Source organism: Kogia breviceps, chromosome 2 (genome assembly GCF_026419965.1).
Source record: "Kogia breviceps isolate mKogBre1 chromosome 2, mKogBre1 haplotype 1, whole genome shotgun sequence".
NCBI lineage: Eukaryota > Metazoa > Chordata > Mammalia > Artiodactyla > Physeteridae > Kogia > Kogia breviceps.
Window position 1 is genome coordinate 199,172,808 of NC_081311.1, and position 26,910 is coordinate 199,199,717.

Below are 26,910 nucleotides of genomic sequence, written 5' to 3' on the forward strand. Positions count from 1 at the left end.
ATGGAAAATATAAGACACAAAATAAGCTTCCTGAAGAAAAACACAAATGTGTGATGAAAAGTACACTGGATGGGTGGGTTTAACAACAGATTACATATTGATGAAGAAAAGATTCATGAACTTGAAGATATAGCAATTGTAAAAACAAAATGAAAAACGGGGTGGGATCTAGGAAGAAAGCAACCCTCAGAACTTCAGTGAGCTGTGGGAAAACTTCATACAGCCCAATCAACTTGTAATTCGAGTTTCCCAAAGGAGCGGGGGAGAGAGAAAATTATTGGAAGTTATAATTACTGACAAATTTCCAACTTGATAAACACTACAAACCCACAGATACCAGCTTCAAAGCACAGTAACATGAAGAAAATTACATCAAATCACATTCTAAGTTGCTTAAAATCAGTGACAGAGCAAAAATATTAAAAGCAGTCAAGAAATAAAGACATAATTTATAAAGGGTTGATTGCACATTTCTTGTTGGAAACAATGCGAGCAAGAAAACAGTGGAGAAAAATTTTTATTGAAAGAAAAAAAGCTAGAATTCTATATCTAGGGAAGCTATCAAAGAGGAAGGCAAAATAAAGATTTTTCTCGTATGTTCAAAAGCTGAAAGTCGTACCAGCAGACCAGCACTGCTAGAAACTTGGAACAAAGTCCTCAGGCAGAAGGAAATGATACCAAGTGGAAACATGGAACCACATCAGGGTTTGTCAACCACAGCGCTACTGATGTTTGAGGCCAGATATGGCCCAAAATTGTTCTATCCAGTGCATTGTAGGGTGCTTAGCAGCATATATGACCTCTACTCACTAGATTCCAGAAGCACCAACCCCCAGTTACAATGGCTAACATTGTCTTTACACATTGTCAAATGTCCCCTGGTGTGAAAGTCACTCCCAGTTGAGAATCACTATTAGATGGATGTTTCTTTTCTTTCATATTTTTCATCTCTTTATGCTTTGAAGTAATAATCTGAGAGAATTCCTATGCTCAGGCATTTAGTGCATTAATTCACTTTTTATGCCTATCTATTCAGCCCATCTATTGATTTTTTAAAAAATATTTATTTATGGGCTTCCCTGGTGGTGCAGTGGTTGAGAGTCCACCTGCCGATGCAGGGGACACGGGTTCGTGCCCCGGTCGGGGAAGATCCCACATGCCGCGGAGCGGCTGGGCCCATGAGCCATGGCCGCTGAGCCTGCGCGTCCGGAGCCTGTGCTCCACAACGGGAGAGGCCACAGCAGTGAGAGGCCCGTGTACCACCAAAAAAAAAAAAAAAAAAAAAAAAAATTATTTATGTATTTGGCTGTGTTGGGTCTTCATCGCAGCATGTGGGATCCTCCGTTGTGACGTGTGGGCTTCTCTGGTGTGGCATGCGGGCTTTCTCATAGAGGCGTGCGGGCTCAGTAGTTGTGGCACGTGGGCTAAGTTGCCCCACGGCATGTGGGATCTTAGTTCCCCGACCAGGGGTTGAACCCGCGTCCCCTGAATTGGAAGGTGGATTCTTTACCACTGGACCACCAGGGAAGTCCCTCTATTGATTTTTAAAAAACAGACTTTATTTTTCAGAGCGGTTTTAGGTTCCCAGGAAAACTGAGCAGAACAGAGTTCCCATATAACCCTGTCCCTATATGTCTAACCTCGTCTACTATCGACATCACACAAAGGTAACATTTGTTACAATGAATGAACCTACATGGACACATCATTGTCACCCACATGTTACATTGGGGTTCACTCTTAGTGTTGTACATGAGTTTTCACAACTGTATAATTACATCTATTATAGTGTCATTCAAAATGGTTTCACTGCCCTAAAAATACCCTGTGCTCTACCTACCCATCCTTCCCTTCCCCCCAATCCCTGGCAACTCTATTGTTTTTAAACCTCAATTATATTTAATTTATTTATTTATTTATTTATTTATTTTATTCATTTTTGGCTGCGTTGGGCCTTCGTTGCTGCGCACGGGCTTTTTCTCTGGTTGCGGCGAGTGGGGGCTGCTCTTTGTTGTGGTGCGCGGGCTTCTCATGGCGGTGGATTCTCTTGTGGAGCACAGGCTCTAGGTGTGTGGGCTTCAGTAGTTGTGGCATGTGGGCTCAGTAGTTGTGGCATGTGGGCTCAGTAGTTGTGGCTCATGGGCTCTAGAGCACAGGCTCAGTAGTTGTGGCACATGGGCTTAGTTGCTCCACGGCATGTGGCATCTTCCCAGACCAGGGCTCGAAACCGTGTCCCCTGCATTGGCAGGAGGATTCTTAACCACTGCGCCACCAGGGAAGCCCTAAACCTCAATTATTATAGTTTCTGTCCGATATGGGTTTTTCTTTGTTTTTGTTTTCGTTTTCTTTGCCTCACCACTCAGCATGCAGGATCTTAGTTCTTCAACCAGGGATGAACCTGCGCCCCCTGCAGTGGAAGTGCAGAGTCTTAACCACCGGGCTGCCAGGGAGGTCCCGATATGTTTTTTTAATTGTTGTTTGTTCTTGTTTTATGACTGCCTTTTAAAAAAAATAAGATATACCCCCTTATCTCCTTGTAGACCTTTCCTGTATTGAAGACACTCTGAGTGCTGTATGACTATTTTCCCTTAGGTGTGAGCTCTATTTGGTGCATTTACGACCTCATTTCCATGGAGATGGCATTCCTCAAATGTTTTGTCTTTATTGGGCCCTGATTTCGTAATTAAGACACCCTGTTAGGGCACCTGTTGCATCTGTTTGACCAGCCCACTTGGAATCATGGTGGCTGTGGTGGCTGCTGCCGCTTTTAGGAAGAGTGAAGAGGCCACAGGTCCTCCGTGTGTGGGTATCGCCAGCCACATGGGGCGCTGTCTTGTCTCTGACTTCACCACTACACTCACTATATCCACCTGGAAACACAAACCCTCTAACCGCTGCCTAACTGGTCCAAGGGGGGCTGGAGATGAATCAGCTCCCTTGTCAGTGGTCCCTGGGCCCCTCCAGCTCCCACCCTTACGGCCTTCTATATTGACTTAGAGAATGAAACATGCCCCCCACCTTTGCTCTTGACCTCGTGCCCGCTCACTGCCTCCAGGACTTTACCTCTTCTTTCTCTTTTATCTTCAGCTTCCTTGTTAGCTACCTCCGGTCAGCTATAAACATGCTCAGTCTCTAAAACATTTCCCCTTCATGTTGTACCCCTTTTACCTCCTTCCTCCACCTTTTGAAGAGCTGACTGCCTTCTCCACCCTTTCTTATGCTGTTCTTTCCTCAGCTCTGCATCACCCCTCCCCCACCACTGCTCTACTGAAATTCCTCTCGCTGAAACCATCAGTGTCTCCTGATTGTCTACTGATACTCAGTAGACACTTCAGATTTCCTCTCAGCTGCACTTACACTACCTTCTGTATTTTGACACTCTTCCTTCATTCCCTTTCCTTTCCTCCTCTTTTGACTGCCTTGAGCTTCTGTGTTACCTCTTTGCTTCTTTTTTATTATTATTTTAATTCGAAAGGATATTTTTAAAAATTAATTAATTTATTTTGGCTGCGCTGGGTCTTCGTTGCTGCACGTGGGCTTTCTCTAGTTGTGGCGAGCAGGGGCTACTCTTCTTTGCAGTGCAAGGGCTTCTCATTGTGGTGGGCTCTCTTCTGTTGCAGAGCACAGTTCTAGGCGCCCGGGCTTCAGTACTTGTGGCACGTGGGTTCAGTAGTTGAGGCTCGCGGGCTCTAGAGCACAGGCTCAGTAGTTATGGCACACGGGCTTAGTTGCTACGCGGCATGTGGGATCTTCCTGGACCAGGGCTCGAACCCGTGTCCCCTGCATTGGCAGGCGGATTCTTAACCATTGGGCCACCAGGGAAGCCCTCTATTTGCTTCTTAAATGTTGGTGTGTCCTTTGCTCTTGGCCGCATTTGGCAAGAAATGAGCTTGGTTTGCAAGCAAGAATGAAAGGAAACAAGGAGTCCAGAAATGTGGAGACTTGCAGAGCTGGAAAAAAACAACTTCTTCTGGACCCCAACAGGAGATAAAATTGAGCAAGTCTACAAACATCCAATTAAAATTCAATTTCTTGACAAAGCATTCCTGCATTCAAATTCTGGCTCCATTACTCCCCGTGTAAACTTGGGCAAGATGCTGACCTTTTCTGTACCTGACTTTCCTCATATATAAAGTGGGGATAAAGGCACCCACTTGATACGGGTGTTATCAAGAGGAAACTAGTGAATACACGAAAGGCGCCTGGAACAGTGCCTGACACATGCTCAGGGCTCAAACTTAGAAATCGTTATTTTGCCAAAAGGGCAAGAGACGGTGGGTGGCTTCATTAGAATTCAAGCATCTGGATCTTTGCCCTCTCTCGCCGCTTTCGCAACTGACTTGTATTATGGTTGGCAGGATACACGAATGCTAGACATGTCCATTTGACTGCCTCTCAGACAAATCAGACAAAGCAACAGGTCGGAAACTCAGCCCATCACCTGCCCCTCCCCGGGGCTCCTTCCTGTTCTGGTAAAGGGACTAACATCCTCCTCCCTCACCCTCCCGCGTGCCCCACATTCAGCAGACCCCGTTCCCTAAATCTGTCCCGGATCCATCTTTCCTGCGTTTTGCGCCCAGGCTTGGTGTTCCTCATGTCTTGCCTTGGCTCCTGTAACAGCCTCCACTCCAGACCCCTCAGATCCACCCGCAGGAAACGAGCCCTAATTTCATCCAGTCACCCAAGCAGAGGGTCGGATCATGGTGGAGCACCCCCCCGGGACAGCGGTGACGCAGGGCGTGGCCCGCTGGCCTCGGAGTACCGGGGCTCCCGCTGCAGCCGGGAGGAAGCACGCGGACCGCTCGCTCCCCGGCCGCCCCCGGGCCCCCGCCGCCCTCCCTCCCGGTGCCGCCTACCCGTTCACCGCCCAGGGCCCACGCACAGCCCTTACGCCCACACTCCGCCGCCGGGACCACGCCCCCTGTGACGCGCCTGCATTCCCGCCCCCAGCCTGTCACCTGACCGCGCGCAGCCGGGGCCCCGCCTCCCGGCGGAGCGCCGCTGAAGCCCGAGGATTGGCTGGGAGTGCGCACCTCAGCCAATCCGGACTCGCCCCGGCACTCGCGGCCCCGCCTCCTCCCGGTGGCGCTCCTGACAGTGACATGCTCTGGTGGTTGGGGCCGGGCTGGGCGGGTTCGGGATGGAGGCGGCCGGGCCGCGGAGCAGGGACGCGCGGGGGCGAGCGGCGAGTCAGCCTGGCAGCCGAGCAGAGAAGAGCCCGCCGGAGAGGTGCGCTCCTTGAGCGGAAGGCAGGGGAAGCCGTTGGCGCCCTCCTCCAGGAAGCCTTCCAGGCGCCGCGTGGCGGGGTCTGAGGGTGGCGGCCGCCCGGTGGTCACTCCCCGAGGGAGGGGGCGGCCAGCTGATGGTCATTCTCCAAGGGGGGGGTCCTTCCCGGAGAGAGGCCGCCAGCTGGCCGGTCTCTCGCGGGCATGAGGGTCCGCGCGGGGATGCAGCGCCGCGCGGCTGTCCGCGCGGGAGGCCTAAAGCAGAGATGAATGCTGAGAGGATTAGCGGATGCGAGGCGTGGCCTGCGAAGGGCTCCGGGGAGGTGACGCTTGGCTAAAACCTGAGTGACATTCAGAAGTGAGCCGCACAAGTTCTGGGAGCGAGCGCGCGGGGAAGAGGAAAGCGCAGCAAAGGCCCCGAGGGGGCAGCGAGGACTGCGGAGCGGAGGGGCTTGGGGCAGCTGTCCGCGAGCAGAGCCGCAGAGCCCAAGAAGGACTTGGGGTGTCCTGGAGGTTTGAGAGGGGAGTGACGTCATTTAATTATATTACAAATTACTACTTTATATTTTAAAGGAATCCTTCTGGCTGCTTTGTAGGGAGTAGGGGTTGCAGGAAGCAGGGAAGCCAGTTGGGAATCTTTTGTTATAATCAAGGAGGGTGAGGCGGTGTGGACCGCAGTGGTGGCTGGGGTGGCGGGAGAAGGGTTTGTACTGAGAATAAACCCGGCACTAGCTGATGCGTCCTCGCAGTAGGGGAGAGGTGGGGTTAAGAAGGATGCCCCGAGGCTGCTGGCCTGAGCACCTGGCAGAGTGGGGGTGAAGACAGGGGGGCATTCCAGCCCACAGAGCTGTTCCAGCCTGCTGGCACCTTCCCCTAGGCGGGGGAAATGCATCTTTGTTTGTTTGTGAGTCTTCACCCTCAATCCAGGAATTTGTTAAATACTTTCTGTGTGGGAAGGGTAATCCTCTCTACCTGAGTATGAGGAACTGGTGTGTGTCTTTAAAATTTGGGTCCAGGCCAAAGTCTGCCATGTCTTTCATTAGGTTTCATTTGCTTGGAACTGAGAAAAGGGAGTTGGGAAAATGTGCTGAGTGTAGAAGAGATTCGTGATGCCTTTTTCTTTTTGGTTATGAACCTAATAAAGTTTAGCTTTCCCATGCAATATTGATAGCACTTTAAAGAAGTAGCAAATAATGGGGCAGAGTAATCTGTGAAGTGTTCTGAAATTCAAGCTTTGAATTAGCTCAGCCAAGCAGGAGATTGAAGAGCTGTGGTCACTAGTAGTTTGAGGAATTTTGGAGTACTTATCATTAGAAGTGAGAGCAGAGTTAGGGGCACATGCAGGTTTAAGACTCAGCAGGACCCAGGGATTCCTAATACCCGTGTGGCCAAGGATGGGTGCTCAGACGTCCCAAGCCCCAAAGCCTTGTCTTGGGCATCTTAAGAGACAAGATGCTGCATTAAAACTCTCCATGGAGGGACTTCCCTGGTGGTCCAGTGGTTAAGAGTCCTCACGTCCATTGCAGGGGCTACGGGTTTGATCCCTGGTCGGGGAGCTAAGATCCCACATGCTGCAAGGCATGGCCAGAAAAAAACACTCCATGGGTTAAAGAACCTGTGTTTTAACAGCCACCATTGGTAATTGTGTTTGAATTTTCATGTGGATTGGTTTAAATGCAATTGCTGCTTTTAAAGTCAGGTAAAATAATTAATGGTATCTGGCAGGATATTCACGAAAGTTTCTGAAAGTTTTTGATACTGGTAAAAAGATATACAGATAAATTTCACCTAGGGATCTTTCAGGGTCTGTCACTTCTGTGACATTTGTCACCTTATAAATCAAGCCCCCCTGTGCCAGCCGTTGTCCTCAGTGTTGGCGCCAGAGCTGGGAGGAAAACGGGAGCTTGTGGAGCTGCTGTTCTGTTACTTTCTGTTGAGATAGAGAATAAACAAGGAGCAGGTCTAGTGTGTTAGATGATAGGGTGCCTTGGAGAAACGGGGTGCCAGGGGACACAGCCCTGGGGAGGAGGGCATGGGTGGGGCTGCAATTCCATTTAGAGCCCAGGTTGTCTCACAAGAGGGTCAAGTTGGAGCAAAGCCCTAAAAAGTAAGGTGGGGGTGTCAGTGTGGTCATTCTAGGCAAAGAAAACGGAGAGTGCAAAGGGAGGAGAAGCAAGCCTGCACATGCCCCCCACCCCGCAGAGGAGACTGCAGCTCAGGGGAAGCAGAGGGGGGAGAGGGGACGCAGTGGGCGCCTAGGTCACCCGAGCCTCACAGCCGTCGCAGACACTGCAGGGAAATAAAGGAAAACTAGTGGTGAAGTGGTGAAGTAGAAAAACCAGGGGGAAAGCCCTGGGGAATGTGCGGCTCCCTGGGACTGCAAGGTTCCCCTGCTTCCCTCAGGAGGAAGGCCGGAGTCAGGTAGGTAGCTCAGGCCCAGCGGACCACCCCTCCTACCAAGCGGTGGAAAGAAGTTTTGAAAGTTTTGAAAGTCCAAAGGGACAATTTCCTAGCAGTGATACAGGAAACTAGCAAATACTCTTGATAGATGGTTGGAAAACACATATACATTTTCCATAAGTAATGAAGATGTGGAGACTTCTGAGCACAGCCTGTAGAATCCGGCACATGTAAATGCAGAGAAGCACCCCGACCTTGACATTATTTGCTCCTGTTGATACGATAGACAGGGTGCAGCTGTGTTTCCAGTTTTCACCTTCTTTTCCCTAATAGGCACGTCTTTCTTTTCTCTCCAGCAGGAAAGTGTATATGGACTATAATGCAACCACCCCCCTGGAGCCGGAGGTCACGCAGGCCGTGACTGAAGCAATGCGGGAAGCCTGGGGAAACCCCAGCAGCCCTTACCCGGCAGGTAATTCTAGAAGACACACACAGATCAGAGATGGGGGGGCAGAGGTATTCTTAGAGAAATTGTATACCAGATGGGATGACTCAGTTTTGAATAGATTTTCTGTTAACTGCAAATCTTTAGCTGTAATTTTGGGTAGTTTCTTCCTGAGAAGTCCAAATTTGAGCCTTGTTGATACCATCATCTTTCATCTTTAACATACTCTCCTGTCCTCCTTTCCCAGATGAAAAAGCTGTCTTATTAAGAGTTGTTTGTAGTGACAGTACCTGTTAAAACCCTGTCACGTATCTGTCTCAGTCGACCGTTACAAAATTTGCAAGATAGATCTTTTACAACATCAGGATCACGTAGAATCCTGGTCTCATTTTTTTTTTAAATAAAAATTACTTCGAAATTCTTCAGTTATAAATATTCTTATATGTTCCTCGTTTATTCTTGTTTTAATGTAGAGCATTAAATTGGAGGTCTTGGAAAAGAATTTGTTTCACATCAGGAGTTAACATGGCAGAGTCACGTTGTGTCTTTCAGACAGTGAGCTGAAGCTGTGTCTTCTTATTTAATGCTTTATCACGGATAATGAAGATTAAACTATCTTAACTGTGGATCACGATGAACTAAAATAACTTTCAGACTACTGCCACGCCCTAGGATTTAGCAATACCTGTGTATACATTTTTAGGCTTTTGTGGGTTTTCATGTCGGTTTTCATGTCGGTTTTCTTCACAACTTGATAACTAAAAGTTTTTGCAAAATCAGACACTAGTCATTCGTTCACTTTGTTGCTGGTTTATGTTATACGTGTATTCTGGCTAATCTTCTGGACGTTACCTTGTGGCTAATCTTTCCTCTAGTGAAACTGAAGTTTCTGACACATAAAACTGGAGAATCCAGAGAACAGTTAAGTGCTAGTAAAAAGCATTTATCATGAAGAAATTTAGGAATAACCCTCAGGGAGAAATAACCCTTCTAGACCTGATGAAGCCTGTCTGTGGATTGCATGTTGCCTTGACAGCCTTTGTTTCCACAAATTAAGAACCATAACTAAAAATGCATTGCAATAATTCTCTGTTGACACTCAGGGAGAAATGGAAAAGAAAGAAAAAAATCACCTGTATGATAGAATGGTTTAATTATTTTCACAATATTATGATTTAATAATGATAATAATTCCTTCGAGGGTAATCTGTTTTAAGGCAACTATTAAGGAGGTACGGGAAGAGTTTAGAAACCCAAGATGTTTTTTACCACCTCGCTTATAACCTCAGTGTCCGTCAGTCAAGGATGGGTCACATACAGTATGCAGAGGCCCTGGCGTGAGTTCTGGTCCCCCTTAAAGCAGTGGTGTGGACTGTATTGATGACCTAGGAGGAGAGTTGCAGCGTTTGGCCCAAGTGGAAAATGCACGTTATAAATGTGCGGTGTGATTGATTTCCCCTGCCCAGCACCCAAGAACAAATTACGTAGAGCAGGTTTGGAAAATGTATAGTTTTGCTGTGAGAGACAGAAACTCCCAAATAACTGTAGATTAAACAGCTTGAAATTTATTTCGCTCACAGTGCAGGGTCCATGTGGCTGCTCAGCCACTACCAGAGACCCAGCTCCTTCTATCTTAAAACTTTTTCCATCTTTAACATGCACCTGCCCCTTGGGGTCAGGATGCCTCCTGCAGTTCAAGCCATCATGTAAGCAGTCCGGCCTGTGGGACAGAGAGAAAGAGGAGGAGAAAGGGCTGCCTGAGTCCTTCAGAGACACTTCTGGAAGTTGCAAGTACCACTCTGGCCTGTAACCCCTAGCCAGAGGTTGGTCCCATGGCCACGCGTTGGCGTTTCAGTTGCAGTGGAAGTTGGGAAATGGGGTCTAAATTCTTAATTCATCCAAGACTTTCTTCACTTAAATGTGGCCTGAATTAAGATGTGTTCCAGCTGAAAATGCCTCCGTGGTGGCGAGGGAGAGTGGCGGCTTGCGCACAGCCCCAGCACAGACGGGCCGCCCACCGGACGCCCCCGCCGCAGTTTGCTTGGAGTGGTGGGATTGCAGGAGGTTTGGAGTATTTTCTTTTTGTATCATGGTATTTAATTCTTCTACAGTCAGCATGCCTAGTGTAATGAGAAGAAAACTTTACTAAAGCCAAGCTTTTGTCTCTTCAAAACTCCGTTTCTTAGCTGACACGGCAGTACACACGCTGTGCTGTGACGGTCCCCGGCCCACCCCCCCGCGCTCGTGGGCGCCTCCGGCTGTGGAAGCGCGGGGAGGGTGTCGCTGTGTGCACACTGAGTTAGGCTGACGGCGCTCTTGCACGCCCCCACTTCTGTTATTAGTGAGAACCTGCATGGTGGGTGGGCATCAGGCCTCAGGTTCGCAGCTGAGGGCGTCCTCTCAGAGTGGGCCAGCGGCCTGCAGCGTCTCGGGCTGGTCCCCAGATGGAACCCAGCTCTCCTAGCCCTGGGTTCCGGGGTCTTCCCACCATGACCCCTCCTGCTGCAGTCAGGAATTCCCTAGGGCCTTTCCCCCAGGTGTCTTCTGACGCACCCAAGGGCAGCCCTCCCTCAGGAGGGAGGGCCTGGGGCTCACCTTCAAGGGCTCCAGTCCTCGCCTGTGAGCCGTCCACTCAGCTTGCCTGGAGGGCGCTTACTCTGTGCCTGGTGGGTGGGGCAGCCAGCAGACCAGGGTCCTGCTCTTGCGAGGGGGCAGCTGGCAGCGGGCAGTTAACAGACACAGGTGTGTGAGGTGGACAAAGCTCTGTGGGGAGCAGTAAAGCCGGGTAAAGCGCAGACAGTTCTGGGGGAGGGGTCCCGCTTCGCGGAGGACGATCCTAATCTCGGATGATACATGTTTGCGGACATGAGGAGGGGACACCTCGGGAGGCACTGCAGGCAGAGGGTTGTGGGTGACAGCGGGGGGTGCGGGGGTCCAAGGGGCTTGGGGGCAGTGCCATGCTGGGCTGTGGAGGCCACTGTGAGGTGAGGGCCGGCTCTCGTGGGCCTGGGGTGGAGTGCGTCTGGAGGGCCTGAGCAGGGGGGTGACGTAACTGAGGTCACTCACGAGACCCCACACTCTGAAAACGTATTAAGGACCCCAAAGAGCCTCTGCTTACGCACGCTTTGTCTGTAGATATTTGCCGTATCAGAACTTAACACTAAAAAACTTTAAATAGATACGTATCTATTCATTAAAAGTAACAATAATAAATCCATTACATGTTAACTTTTTTTTATGAAAAAGAAACTATCTTTTCCAAAACAGAACAAATTTAGTGAGAAGAATGGCACTGTTGTACGTGTTTGAAAATCTTCAAGGTCTGGATAAATAGAAGACGTTTGGGTCCCATACCTGCATCCAGTACCTGTATCCAGTCCATTGCAATATTCACATCACGTAGCCTCTGGAGGTCTTCCTTATGTACCTGCTAGAAAATGAATGTAAGAAAGGCAAATGATGTCTCAGTATTATTAGGAAAACAGTTTTTCCTTTGTGGGCCCCCAGAGTTCCCCAGACCACACTTTGAACACAGCTGCTTTAACCAATACTGGTTGAGTACCTACTGTGTGCTGAGCATCGTTCCCGGTGAGGGAAAAGCCCAGAGCACAAGGAATGTTGGGGTTTTCAAGGCATTACTTTGGCCGCTTTGTGGAGAGTGGACCACAGTGGGGTCCGTGAAGTTGGGGTCATGCCAGGGGAATATCCCAGCAGTGGCCTTGACTCACCTGGTGGCTGGGGCAGGGGGAGGTGCGGTTGGATTCTGGATATTTTTGACGGCAGATCCTACAGGATTTGCTAATGGGTTGGGTGATGGAGTAGGAGAAAGACAGGAGCTTTCACCCTGGTCCCCTGGAAGGATTGAGTTGCCTTTTACTTACTGAGAAAGGAGAGGCTGGGAGCCTTTGAGAAATAAGCCAGTTTGGGGGGAGGGAGGCAGCCATTCAGCTTTTTTTGTTTGTTTGGTTTTGTTTTTAAATTTATTATTTATTTATTTATTTTTGGCTGCGTTGGGTCTTCATTGCTGCGCACGGGCTTTCTCTAGTTGTGGAGCGCAGGGGCTACTCTTCATTGCGGTGCGTGGGCTTCTCATTGCGGTGGCTTGTTTGCTGCAGAGCGCGGGCTCTAGGCATGCGAGCTTCAGTAGTTGTGGCACGTGGGCTCAGTGGTTGTGGCTCACGGGCTTAGTTGCTCCGCGGCATGTGGGATCTTCCCGGACCAGGGCTCGAACCTGTGTCCCCTGCCTTGGCAGGCAGATTCTTAACCACTGCGCCACCAGGGAAGTCCCTGGACATTCAGCTTTGAATGTGTGTAGTTTCAGATGCCTGTTGGACATCCAGGTAGGGTGAGTGGCACCCAGAACAAGGAATGGGTTGGAATTTTGGGCGTATGTTGATGTACAAGTTGTGGACATCACCTTCTTTTTTCTTGGGTAAAACACTATTTACCGTAAACACCTAGGAGCAGGATGGCGGGGTCAGATGGGAGGTGTAAGTTTGATTTCCTAAGGAACTGCTGTGCTCTCTCCAAAGTGCTTGTACCAGTTTCTGTTCCCACTGATGTGAATGAGCGTTGCATTTTCTCCGCATCCTCCTGACCACTTGGACCGGCCAATCTTTTCATTTTAGCCATTCTAATAGGTACATCACGGTGGTGAGGTAGCCCCACGAATCCTTGTGTAGAATCGTCTCCGAGACTTGTCGATAAGTGGAAAGGGAAGTTTTTGCAAACCAATTTGTAAATTATGAAACCCATTTTTGAAAAGGAAAAAGAAAACCCTGTGAAATGCTTCTATGAAGGTCTACAGGTGCATCGGAACAGGCTCCGGGGGCTACACGCCACATGGGCCACCCGATTGTCCTGGGAAGGGCAGCCGGGCATCTCAGCAGAATCCTGGCAGAAGAGTGGGCCGTGAGCTGGTGGACGGGTTTGAGCGGCGCTCAGGAGGCGCTAACGGTGCACCAGGCAGGGTCCTGCCCAAACCGGTTGCCGTTTACTGCAGTCTTTTAAAGTATCACTAATTGAAAGGACTGGGTTTCCTAAACGCCGCAGACCTTCATTGCTTGTAATTAAAACCTACGCAGTAGTCTTAAGGAGTGCGTGGATTACTTTGTATATTTATTTTTACCACATCTTTTTGCATTTCTATCTTTACGTATGTTTTATTATTTATATGTTTATTTTAATGGCACCTGCTCAAAAAAAATTTTTTATAAATAGGACTGAATAGTCAGAAAAGTTTGGAGTCTACTGGTCTACAGACTAAAAATGGTCATCAAAATTGTCAGAATTCCCATCCCAGAGCCTTTCTTTCTCTGCCACATGAAGTTTGGTTCCTGTTTTCCTGCTCTCCAGTGAAACTGGGAATAGCTGGGCTCCTAGCAGCTGTTTGAAAGCAAATGTGTCCCTGAGGCGGTGACCTTTCTCATTAGCTAGGGGACAGGCAGTATGACATATGGCATTGGGCTTTGCGTCGAGGGGTCACAAGTTCTATCTTTGCTTATTTTTGTTGTTTTGCAGCATGATCGTAAGCAAATTATTCCATCCTTTCATTCTCCTGTCTTGACGGATGGGAAGCAAGGCAGATGGCCACAGCTTCCCCTCTCCCGTAGCATCTGGTAAGAAGAAGACCATGTCTCAGGGAATTTTAGGGTTCCCAGGTATCCTCCCATATTTGTTTCTGGCTCTTACTAAGTTACGAAATCTCAGTAGTTTTCACTGATTTGCTGACATCTTACAGCTGCCCCTTCACCAAGTGATTTCTGGTTGTAGCTCACGTTAGTAGAGCACGTTTTGTCTTAGAACTGCCCACTCAGATCTCTCCCTCCTTCATGTCTGGTTGTTCTTTTAAACATGTGTTGATTGGACTTGGTGAAGCAAAGTTAATGAATTTCCACTTTGGTGCCTCAAGGTAGGAAGGCCAAGGAGATTATCAATGCAGCTCGGGAAAACCTTGCCAAGATGATAGGTGGGAGACCTCAAGACATGATCTTCACTTCCGGTGGCACAGAGGTAAACGAAGTCTCCAAGTCTCATGTTCTTTTAGCTGTAAGTTATTTTTTTTAAAAAGTAGAAGGTGGCTGCCTCTTGGTATTATTGTTTTTTAAAGAAAGAGTAATGCTTTGTCCTTGATATAATTAGCCAACATTTATCCTATAAGTGAATTCCAGGGGGCTGATAGGATATTTGTTACATAACGTATAAATTAATTTGCTTTGCATTGCTATTTCAATAAAGAGAGTTTCCCCTTCATTTTGGCCTGTAATCATTCCTTTGAATCCCACTAAGTTGCTTACCTTGTTAAGAGTATGAGGTTTCCGGTCAGAATGGCCATCATCAAAACATCTACAAATAATAAATGCGGAGAGGGTGTGGAGAAGAGAGGACCCTTCTACATTGTTGGTAGGAATGTAAATTGGTGCAGCCACTATGGAGAACAGTATGGAGGTTCCTTAAAAAACTAAAAATAGAACTACCATACGACCCAGCAATCCCACTCCTGGGCATACATCTGGAAAAGACAAAAACTCTAATTCGAAAAGATACATGCACCCCAGTGTTCATAGTAGCACTATTTACAATAACCAAGACATGGGAACAACCTGAATGTCCATGGACAGATGAATGGGTCAAGATGTGGTATATATATATACACACACACAATGAAATACTACTCAGCCGTAAAAAAAAGAACGAAATAATGCCATTTGCAGCAACATGGATGGACCTAGAGATTATCATACTGAGTGAAGTAAGTCAGACAGAGAAAGACAAATATCATATGATATCACTTATATGTGGGACCGAAAAGAGGACACAAATGAACTTATTTACACAACATAGACTCACAGACATAGAAAACAAACTTAGGGTTATCAAAGGGGAAATGGGGGAGAGATAAATTAGGAGTTTGGGATTCACACATACACGCTACTTTATATAAAATAGACAGCCAACAAGGACCTACTGTACAGCACAGGGAACTATATTCAGTGTCTGGTAATAATCTGTAATGGAAGAGAACCTGAAAAAGAACATATATATAATGGAATCACGTTGCTGTACACCTGAAACTAACACAACATTGGAAATCAACTATACATCAATTAAAAAAAAAAAAAAGAGTGAGGTTTGACCCGATTTCAAAGGTACTTCTTTTTAAATTGATAGATGATACTCAGTGAGAGTGTGATGATGTCAAGGTCTCTCTACTCAATTAATAATTCTCACCATCTCATCTCCTTATTGGAGAAGAAGGTCCGCCACAGGTGATGTGACTGTCCACATAAAAGACCAAGAGGAGCTGCAGCTAGATTGTCAGAGTTAGTAAGTAAATTCAGCAAAGTTATTAGATAAAAAAATCAATTGTATTTTTGTGTACCAGCAACAAACAGGTATTCACCAGAGCACCAAAAAATATCAAATACTTAGGAAATAAATCTAGTAAAAAAGCTTTTGTAAGACACCCGCGCACACACGTTGGGAAAGGAATAGAAACATTACCGCGAGCCTTCAAAGAAGTTCTGAATAAATGCAGCATATGCCATGTTCACAGATGGGAAGACTCAATATGATAAATATGTCAGCTCTCTCCAGATTGATCTGTAGATTCAAAGCAACTTCAGTCAAAATTCTGACTCTTTTTTGATGGAATCTCGCAAACTAATTTATATGGAAATACACAATGCCAAGAAGAGCCAAATCTTCAAGATTAAGAGCACGGTGAATTGTTCTACTAATTAAGGCAGACGGTCTTAGGGCAAGGAGAGACACGAGGCCCTCTGTACCTCGATGGGTCCTTGTCACGTGACAAGGCCTGGCCTTTGTGATGTTGAAGAGATGGATTTCTTAGATAAAATACAGAAAACTTTAATCATAAAAGAAAAGGTCGATAAATTCTACCACCACCAGCACCACCACCACTAAACAATTTGTAGTTCATCAGAGAACCTTGAAGGAAATCAGAAGACTGGCCTGACAGTGGGTGAAGATGGTAGAAAAATGGGCGAGAAAAGTGAATTTGCACTTCACGGAGAAACCTATGTGGTCTCTACGTGGGAGAAGGTACTCAGCCTCATAAGTGATCAGAATACAAACGTGAACAGCAACGTGGGTTGCCCGTGCCCACCCATCAGGATGGTAACAAGGAGTCCAACGACAGGAAGTGTTGACAAAGGACGCACAGCGGCGAGCACGCACGCTGCTGGCAGGAGCGTAGACTGGAAACCGTTCTGGAAGGTGGGTTGGCATCGCCTCGTGAAGTCGAGGCCACGCCACCCTATCAGCCAGCAGCTCCTCTCAGGTACGCACCGTAGAAGAACGGGGCACGTGGGCGGCAGGGGCAGGCAGGACTGTCCGTGGTAGCGTCCTCGACAGCCGGAGACTGGGGACAACCCAGACGGCCCTCCAAAGAGCATGGACCGATAGTCATGCCTCCGATGCAGTCCCGGGTGGAAGGGTGCCGTACGGTCCCCGGCGGCAGTGCGGAGGGGTCGCGAGTGGGGAGCGGAGGGCGTCAGCCAGAGGCTATGCTGAGCCGGGCCGGGCCGAGCCACGCTGACCAGAGGGGAGGGCAGCTGCTGCCAGGCCCCTGGGCACCGACCACCCCCAGGACCAGACTGCTGGTTCCCCACAAGGGGCCGGCCCAGCTGCCCTGTGGGCCATCCTGGTCTTGTCTGGGGCCAGGTGCTGAGGAGCCTGGTGGCCTGGAGGCACGAGGTACGTTTTCAGTTGTGGCTGACCGGCTCCGACAGAGGCTGCTGTGCTCCCGGTGCTACCTGGGCGCTCAGCGTGGAGTCCTGTGCCCTTTGGTGCCCGCAGGTGGAGGTGGCACATGGCACAAGGCACCTTTGTCGGGTTAACGGAGGGTTGGCTCAGCTTTGGCCTGAGGTGGGCAGCCCCCGAAGGCCCTCCTTTCTGGACCAGGAGTCGCTGTGCTTTCTGCGAGGGGGTGACCTGGGACTTTAAAGAGCCATCCACCTTCAGAGAAACACATCAAGCCTTCCATCCTGACGTCTCCTCCCCATCATCTGGTTTGATGTGTCTCAGACCTTGGTGAGCCCTGCCGTCGGCCGCCTCGTCCTCCATCAGGACCACCTATTAGACTCTCAGTGCCTGTCAAGTCCTCTGAGCACCGGGTGACCGTGTGTGGGTTCCTCAGCACAGGACAAGCAGCAGCCACCGCCTTCCCGCTGGGCGGTGCCTTCAGATACGTGAATGGGTTGGATCTGCAGTTGAGAAAAAAAATAATTCAGTCCAATTCCATTCATTTGAAGGTCAAAAAGAGGCAAAATAAGCAAAATCACTGAGGGACCCTTACCTAGGAAGGAAAAGCATAAAGAAGAGCAAGGAAATGATTACCATGCAAATCAGGGTGGAGGTTAGCTGGCATGGGGGTGGGGCAGCGATTGAGGGCGGGTGGGAAGTGGTCCCTGGTGTGGGTCAGTCACGGCTACTCAGGCCTTCACTGCCATACTTTCTCATGAAATTTACATTTCTGTTGTATACACGTTTCTGTGTATATGTTGTATTTAGCAATAAGATAAAAAGGTCCTTAAAAAAAAAAATCTCCCACCCATGCCCTCAGTTACCCACTTCCTCTCCCTACAGGAGACCGGTATTAGTTTCTGTGGAGTCCTGCAGAGATAGCCTTTGCCTTAAAGACAGATTAAGTGTGTAGATTTATATATTCTTTTCTCCTTCCCTTTTTACCGCTTCAAGGATTTGGGGGATGTGTAAGCAAATGTGTATGTATCTCGCCCTTTTTATACAAATTGTATGATGCTGCATATAATGCTAGCTACCTTTTTTCATTTAACAAGTGCCTTTGAGATCTCTGGCATCAGCCCTTAGGGCATTCCCTCTGTGCTTTTACACCTGCTTGGAGTCCACTGAACAAGTCCCCCTTTTTTTTTTTTTTTGCGGTACGCCGGCCTCTCACTGTTGTGGCCTCTCCCATTGCGGAGCACAGGCTCCGGACGCGCAGGCTCAGCGGCCATGGCTCACAGGCCCAGCCGCTCCGCGGCATGTGGGATCTTCCCAGACTGGGGCACAAACCCGCGTCCCCTGCATCAGCAGGCGGACTCTCAACCACTGCGCCACCAGGGAAGCCCAAGTCCCCTTATTGATAGACGTTGAAGGGTTTCCTAAGGTTTTGCTGTTACGTCATTGTACACTTAGCCAGTAACCTTTTACATCCGTCATTTTGCTTCTGTGCAAGTGTAGCTGTAGGATCAAGTCCAAGAACTAGACTTCCTGGGTCAGAGGGCCTGTTTGATAGATATGCCAGATGGCCCTTAACAGACATTGGACCAGTTCACATTCCCACCAGCAATGGGCACCTGGGCAAAATATTCTTTTTTGACAGATTTAGAAAATTTTTTAAATGCATAATGTTGCTTAACAAAAAGCCTGCATAATCCACCGGAAACGAGTTCTGACATTTTTGAAAGGTGAAAACCCCCAGGTCTTTGTAGTTAGGCCTTTCAGACGGTGCAGCTGAGGAGCTGATTTTCTTTGAGACCGTTTTTTTGTTTGGTGGTTTTCTTTTTAAATTTTAGCTACAAAGGAAACTACAGATGAGAGAGATTGTTACTCTAAGTCTCCCCTTAGGATACTTTTCATAAATGATTTTTCTGCTCTGTCTCTTCAGTCAAATAATTTAGTAATCCATTCTGTGGTGAAACATTTCCACAAGATCCATGCCGCAGTGGGGGACACGGCCGAGCATCCCAGCCCAGTGGAGAGGGCCCTGCCTCACATCATCACCTGCACCGTGGAACACGACTCCATCCGCCTGCCCCTGGAGCACCTGGTGGAAGAACAAGCGGCCGGTGAGTGGGCAGCTGGCTGAGCTCCGGCAACCCAGGTGCCCCGGTGAATAGTTTACCCTCTGGTGCTTGGGCTGCCTGGCTGCGCCCAGGGGCCAAGGTTACAAGGACTGTCCTTCCAGATTTTCCCTGAGGGAGAAATCAATCACCAGTGCGTGGAACTGGTCGTTTTTCACCGCACGATACGTCAGACTCTTGTATATGATACATACTTGCATATTTAATAGCATGCCTATAAATGTTAACCCGTGCTTTTCACTGTTTGATTTTTTTTTTTTTTTTTTTTTTTTGCGGTACGCGGGCCTGTCACTGTCGTGGCCTCTCCCGTTGCGGAGCACAGGCTCCGGACGCGCAGGCTCAGCGGCCATGGCTCACGGGCCCAGCCGCTCCGCGGCACGTGGGATCTTCCCAGACCGGGGCACGAACCCACGTCCCCTGCGTCGGCAGGCGGACTGTCAACCACTGCGCCACCAGGGAAGCCCCGTCATTGTTTGATTTTAATGATTGAATCGTGGCTTGCACTCCCTCTGGTAGAAAGGAAAAGGATCCAATAGACATCAACTTCTGGTGGTGAAAGCAAGACTAAGTGCCCCCCTGCTGGGAGCCTGTTATCTCAGCAGAGGAGGTGACGGCCTCCCAGGGTGAGCGGAGCAGAGGTGGGTGGGGGGGTGCTGGGGCCCCACCGGGAGGTGCCCCTGGCCAGGCAGTCCGAGGGGCGCAGGTGGAGCCTGCCCAGCAGTGGCAGTGGCCCTGGTTACTTCTGGTCTTTTCACATTTCCTGTGATGTGACATCTCAAGACACGGGGTATAGCTACTAGCTTTTGAAAACGTAAGAGACATTTTTCCCAAGGCAGCCAGGGTTGACCTCTCCTTGGAATAAGGCTGGTTTTCTCCGAAGCATTTGCCTTCTTACCTCATCTGCCTGGAAACCTGAAGGGGAGGCAGGGGAGAGAGTTCTCATCTTAAAGAGAAAGGAGTGGGCCAGAGCTGCTCCGTTTGACTGTGAGCCCGGTTACCACTTTTCCCCTTTGACCACTGGAAAGGTTTTTCTCTTTCTGCACCTCTCTAACTAAAACAAAGTCAGGTCCAACTTTCTTGTTTAAGCTGTTGTCCTTCCTTTTAATCCCTGGTGCCTTTTCTTCTGTGTCTCAGGCACAGGGAAGGGCAACTTAATACATTGTTATTAGTCGCTGTTACATTTTACCTCTTGTTTAAAATTGTCCAAGTCTTTACAAAGAATAGATGTGCACCTAAAGGTGACAGGAAGGCTTCAAGTACGGCTCTGCAGTGAAGGCTCTTCCCCGCCAGCCCCGCCTCAAGTTGCCTTCAGTTTTCCTCGCGGTTGGCATGATCGCGTTAATTACTTCCACTGTAATACTTAATAGCTTACACACGTAGTCTCCATTTCTTAGTTTATTAACTCAAGCATCTATTTGTTGACTCCCTGGTATACAATGGGGACTTGACCTCAACTGTCTCACACCCCTCCGCCTCCACGCTGTCCAGTTGTTGCTCGTGTTGTCTTTTAATATATACGTCAGCTTTATGGAGATGGGACTCAACGTATGATACGCTTCACGCGTTTGAAGTGTATGATTCAGTAGTTTTTAGTGAATTCACAGAGTAGTGCAACCATCACCACGGTCAATTATAGAGCATTTCCTGACCCTCAAAGAACCTCACGTCTGTTAACTGTAACTGTTTCCCTCAACCCGGGGCAACCACTAATACATTCTGTCTCTGGAGATCTCCCCATTCTGGGCTTTCGTATGAAGGGAGTCACATGATATGTGGTCTTTTCTCATTGGCTTCTTTCACTTAGCATCATGCTTTCAGGGTTCGTCCACGTTGTAGCCTGTGTCAGTATTCTATTCCTTTTTATGGGTGAATAATACTCACATTTTATCCATTCGTCAGTTGATGAACATTTGATGGACATTTGATACTGTGAATAATGCCATTGTGAGCATTTGTGTAGACGTTTTAGTGTGGACGAATGTTTCTGTTTCTCTTGAGTATATACCCAGGAGTGGACTTGCTGTGTCATGTGGTAACTCTGTTTCACCTTTTGAAGTATCTCGGTGTTTAACCCTAACCTCTGTATTCCGCAGCAGCTGCACCATTTTACATTCCCACCAGCAGTGAGTGCCTGGGGGCTCCAGTTTCTCCACGTCCTTGCCAACACGTGTTAGTGTCTGTGCTTTCTGTAATAGCCGTCCTAGCGTGTGTGAAGTGGGAGCTCATGGGGGTTTTGATCTGCGTCTCCCTGAGGGCCGATGATGTTGAGCAGGTGCTCATCTACTTAATAAAAAGACAGGAGTCCTGGACGGAGTTGCCTTTCCTTTGCTCCCCTTTGAGTCCCGTAGTGGATGCACCAGCTCCGCCCTTCTCTTGCTGCCCCGCACCGCCCACCCACCCCAGAGCCCGCCTGCTGTCGAGGCCAGCGCTGCTGCCACCCACTTGCTGGGTGTGAGGCAGGGGTCCTTGTCCGTCGGAACCTGGTCCTCTGCCTGCCTCGGCAGTCGGCCCCCACCCTGCTCTCCACAAGTGCACCCTGAACGTGGGTGGCCTCTGGATCCTTTCCTACTTTCTGTGGAGTTAGTTTTCGCCTATCGGTGTCCTGGGTGGGTTTTCCCTGATGCTGTTAGTCTAATGACATCATCTTTCTGTATTCTGGGCCTTGCTCAAAATTCGTTGTCCACAGGTGGTCACCCTTATTGAGAAATATATCCGTTCTCTCGTTTCAGTGGCACCTCGAGGGGAAAGTGGGTGTGTTTGTCTAAACCGTTTTGAACCCAAAACCTCAATTTGGTCACCTCTCGTTATTCTCCATCTGCAGTAGTAGGATTCTAGGGGCCCAGAGCAGTGCCTGGCACACGGTAGGTGCTTAACGAAGGCTGGGTCGGTGCCGAGTGAGGGAGTTAAGTACTTAGCGCCTCTAGATGCTCCCATGAACTGAGGGTGTCTCAGCTGCTTGCGGGTCCCTTAGAGATGGAACAGGGTGTCCCCAGACAGCCCCCCAACTGAAGCTCATTGACGGAGCCTTCAAGCCAGGTGTCTGTGGGCAGGGCGATAAAGGGGCTCATATCCCGTCTTCACAGTGTTCTGAACCTTTATGATAAATGGCTTTTTTCACTATGTCTAAGTAAGCGTTCCAGAACGGATACTTTGTGGGTCTGACTTCATACTTGTGTCTTATTCCTCAGAGGTCACCTTTGTCCCAGTGTCCAAGGTGAATGGGCAGGCGGAGGCTGAGGACCTCCTGGCGGCCGTCCGCCCGGCCACGTGCCTCGTGACCGTCATGCTGGCCAATAACGAGACAGGCGTCGTCATGGTGAGTCGCCGTCCCTCTCAGGAAGACGCAGTGGGGACCCCGGCTGCCCAGCCCCGCCTCCTCCTTCCCCTGTTCTTCAGGCCGGGGACTTTTTGGTGCACCCTCATTAACAGCTCCTCCTTTCTTCCATTCCGTCTTCATCAAACCAACACACTCAGCCGTGTGTTTCTCCCTCTCCAGCCGGTGCCTGAGATCAGCCGGCGAGTCCGAGCCCTGAACCAGCAGCGGGCGGCGGGCGGGCTGCCGGCCGTGCTCGTGCACACGGACGCCGCCCAGGCTTTGGGGAAGCGGCGCGTGGACGTGCGGGACCTGGGTGTGGACTTCCTGACGGTCGTGGGCCACAAGGTGCGTCCATCCGCCTTCCTGCCCTCCTGCCGGGGAGACGCCTCGACGCCCGCGAGGCTCACCCGCGAGCAGAGCCCGCGGCCCCGCTCATCCTCCGTCGCCGGTGCACCCGGCGCACACGCGGCGAGGCCCTGGGTCACGGTGATGGGCAGACTGCGGCCCCGCCCTCGGCCGCTCAGAGGAGAGCCCGGCAGGAATAGGGTGCCGAGGGCCGAGTGCCCGCCGGGAACACGGGGCAGGAGGGGAGGCCGGGCGAGGCCGTCAGGGCGAGGGGGGAGGGGGAGGGGGAGAGGCGGGTCGGGGGGAGGATTCGGGGAGTGGAGGCCACAGGGGCGTTTAGCCCGGGAGTGCGTGGTCTCTGCAGCCCGGAGAGTGCGTGCAGACCCCTCCGCAGCCCACTCACCCCCTACCCGGGGACGGAGGTGCAGGGTTCAAGAATGATGGCCTCTCTAACTTGACTTAAAGTGTGGCCCTGAGTGTGAGGGCGCGCTGGGGAAACAGCCAACGGTGAAGACCTTCTGAAGCTTTTGCTCACCTCTCCAGCAGCTGACTAGAAGCTGGAGTTTTGTTAGTGATTTTCCCCCCAGCCGGTTCCCAAGGGAGCGAGGTGCTGGCCCGACACGGCAGCCCTTAAGATTTCTAGCTGATGTGGACTTGAGAGCGTGGCGTCATCCGCAGGGCAGCCCTTGGCCATCTCTCTCCAGCCCCTCTCCTTCACAGAGTCTCCCATGCGCCGTGCAGGTGCTCTGCTGCCCCGAGCCGGGGACCAGAGTCCAGCACCTGCCCCCACCCGAGGGCTTCTGTGACCCCCGTGTGTCTGCGGTGGGGAAGGGTGGCCGCCTGCGGGACCGGAGGAGGTGCGCCCGGACGTCATAGAGTATGTCTGTGGGCCTCTCAGTGCGTATATGGGGAAGGTCCCCGAGTATGTCTGTGGGCCTCTCAGTGCGTATATGGGGAAAGTCCCCAGAAGGTTCTTGTTGAATAAACGACTGACTTTTCTTTCAGTTCTATGGCCCCAGGGTTGGAGCACTTTATGTCCGAGGGCTCGGTGAACTCACCCCTCTGTACCCTATGCTGTTTGGAGGTGGACAAGAACGGAATTTCAGGCCAGGGTAAGGTAGAAGTTTAACGAGGTGTCTGGCCCGCTGGCCGTGTTGTCTGTATGTAGGGCAGTGGCTCTCCCATCTCTTGGAAGCACGGTGATAGCACAGCACTCTCATCTCCACTGAGGCAGATGTGGCTCCCCTGGCCGGTTCTACACTTAGGACTCACAGATCTGCAGTCTCGTTGGGGATGATTCAAAGCAGATGAAGGAAGTCTCTTTCAGCTGCTTCAAAGCACCTATAGTTCCTTTTGTTATTCTGGCCCAGCCCCCCAAAGAGGTGCCACCGGAGCCCCGCAGCTGAGGTGTGCTGCCCTTCTCTTGACTGTGGGGTGAGCAGGGCCACGCAGAAGCACCTGGTTTCCTCTCTGAAACCTCCTGTGTCCCTGTGACCTGCAGGGGTGTTTTAACCAGGGAATGAGGTGGCACCAGCACCACACGTGTTGTCAGAAACTTGGTAACAAGAGGAAGAAACAGACAACATGTGGTGAGTTCCCTAGGGTTTCTCTTGCTTCCTTTATTCCAGAATTAGAGCAGAAGAAGCCAGCAACTCAGAAATACCAGTAAGGGCTGATGAAAAATGCCCAAGAAAGCCCTCTCTCTCCAGCCAGTGGAGCAGGGAAAGGAGAGCCTAGCAATACAGAGAACTTTTAGACAATACCTGCTTTTCTTCAGCCAGTCACCATGGTAAACTGGTGCCACCCCCACCTGTGCCACAAAGGAGAGTAGGGAGCCCAGACTTCACCCACACAGGCTGTGACAAGAGCCCCACGCCCCTCCTGTGTCAGACAGGGCCTAGTGAAGAGCCAGGACTTTTGCCCCACCACAGTCATGCACCCCACCAAGGTGTCAGTGGAGACCACGTGGGCACCCTGGGCTTCCACCCATACCCGTCACTAGCAAGGTGCGTTCTCCTCTTGGATGTTGACACAGGCCGAGGAGGGAACCTGGACGTCTACCCCCGCTTGGCAGTAGTCGGTTGGTACACTCCTCCTGCCAGAGGAAGGTCAAAAGAAGACAGCTAATACAGAAGGGTTAAGAAACATCCAGACTCATAACGACATAGGGCTGTCCAGGTTTCAGCTGAAAATCACTCATCGTACTGAGAACCAGAAAGGTCTTAAGTCAAAAAAGACGATCAATAGATGCCAACACTGAGATGACAAAGATGTTAGAATTATCTGATAAGAGATTTTAAGGCAAAAACAATAAAAATGCTTTAATGAGCAATTATGAACACACTCGAAACAGAAGAAATAGAAAGTGTCAGCAAAGAGGAAGAAGATGTAGAGAAGAACTAAACAGAAATTTTAGAACTAAAAACTACAACAACCAAAGTAAAAAGCTCAGTGGACAGGCTCACCAGCAGAATAGGGGCAACAGAGGAAAGAGTGAACTGAAAGAACAAAATAAGTAACCAATATAAAAAACAGGAAGTAGACTGGAAGAAGATTGAACAGAGCCTCTGGGGACCTGTGGGACTATAGCAAAAGATCGAACATTCATTTCCTTGAGGTTCTGGGGGGGTAGGAGAAAGAGGGTGGGATGAAAAAGAACTTGAAGAAATAATGGCTGAAAACTTCACAAATTTGGCAAGAGACATAAACCCACAGATTCAAGAAGCTGAACAAAACCCAAACAGGATAAACCAAAAGAAATCTACCCTAAGACATAAAAAGTAAACTTCTGTAAATGAAAGACAAAGAAAAACCTTGAAAGCAGCCAGAGGAAAGAATAAATAACACCTTATCTATAGGAAAAAAATAATTCGGGGCTTTCCTGGTGGTACAGTGGTTGAGAGTCTGCCTGCCAATGCAGGGGACACGGGTTCGTGCCCTGGTCCGGGAAGATCCCACATGCCACGGAGCAGCTAGGCCTGTGAGCCATGGCCGCTGAGCCTGCGCTCCGCAACGGGAGAGGCCGCAACAGTGAGAGGCCCGCGTACTGCAAAAAAAAAATAATAATAATAATAATAATAATTCGAATGACAGTAGATTACTCATCTGAAGCCATGGAGGCCAGAGGAAGTATGCAAAAATTTTCAAGTGCTCAAAGAAAAGAACTGTCAAGCCAAATTAAAAACACAGCAGAAATATCCTTCAGGAACAAAGAGGAAATCAAGACATTCTCAGATGCAGGAGAAAACTAACAGAATTTGTCACCAGAAGACCTATGCTAAAAGTGACTAAAGAAGTTCTTTACACAGAAAGGAAACATTAAGAGAAGGAACCTTGGAACATCAGAGAGAAAGAGCATGGTAAACAAAAATATGGGTAAATAAAATAGACTTTCCTTCTCTTCAGTTTTCTAAATTATGTTTGATGGCCTAAGCAAAAATCATAGCACTGTCTGATGTGGTTCAAAATGTATGTGGAAGAAATATTTAAGAGAATTATATTATGAATGGGGGAGGGTAAAGGGATGTAAAAGGAGGTAAGGTTACTGTTCTTCACTTGAACTTCTGAAAACTGTTTAAGTAACCCACAGAAAGGTAGGCAAAAGCAAACAGAGAAAAAATAAAACGGAAGACTTAAGCCCGAACATCAACAATTACATTAAATGTAAATGGTACAAATATACCAATTAAAAGGCAGAGATTGGCAGAATAAAAATTTTTAAAACTGATCCAACTATATGCTGTCTATAAGAAACTTGCTTCAAATATAGCAAGAGGCAAGTTGAAAGTAAAGGTTGGAAAAAATTGTATCATACTAACATTAATCTAAGGAAAGCAGGAATGGCTATATAACATGAGATAAAGGAGACTCCAGAGCAAAGAAAATAGAAAATTACCAGGGATGGGGGAGGCAGGGGGAATTATATTATGATAAAAGAATCAGTCCACCAAGAAGACATAGCAATCCTACCGTGGATGCACTAAACAGTAGAGCTGAAAAATATGTGAGGAAAAAAAAAAACAAACTAAACCGAAAGGAAAAATAGACAAATCCACAATTATAGATGGAGACTTCAACACCCTTCCCTCAACAATGGATAGAACAACTAGACAAAAATTGGCTAAGGTATAGAAAAACGCAATAACACCCATCAACCAACAGGATCTAATCAACCTGTTTGGAACACTCCACCCAACCACAGCAAAATACACATTCTTTTTAAGTGCCATGGAATATACACTAAGATAAGTCATATTCTGTACCATTAAACAAACCTCAGTACATTTACTGAAATCTGTAATACAGAGTGTATTCTTTAACCACAGTGGAATC

The 26,910-nt window shown here is 49.0% G+C and overlaps 1 protein-coding gene across 6 annotated transcripts in view; it reads left to right on the top strand.

Moving 5' to 3' along the window:
* Positions 1–5,059: 5,059 nt before the first annotated feature.
* Positions 5,060–26,910, top strand: part of SCLY (selenocysteine lyase) — a 31,901-nt gene continuing 10,050 nt past the window's right edge. For 2 of the 6 annotated variants that reach the window (XR_010839267.1, XM_059051176.2), the window contains exons 1-7: positions 5,076–5,229; positions 7,985–8,097; positions 13,982–14,082; positions 18,722–18,902; positions 22,106–22,233; positions 22,414–22,578; positions 23,584–23,690. Coding sequence is in view for 4 of the 6 variants with exons in the window: in XM_059051176.2 (XP_058907159.1) it covers positions 5,141–5,229; positions 7,985–8,097; positions 13,982–14,082; positions 18,722–18,902; positions 22,106–22,233; positions 22,414–22,578; positions 23,584–23,690 (884 nt within the window). In the remaining 2 variants the exon portion in view is untranslated. Of the gene's footprint in view, positions 5,230–7,981; positions 8,098–13,981; positions 14,083–18,721; positions 18,903–22,105; positions 22,234–22,413; positions 22,579–23,583; positions 23,691–26,910 lie in introns of all 6 variants that reach the window. The other 4 variants (XM_059051173.2, XR_010839266.1, XM_067027273.1 and 1 more) reach the window with 4 other exon arrangements.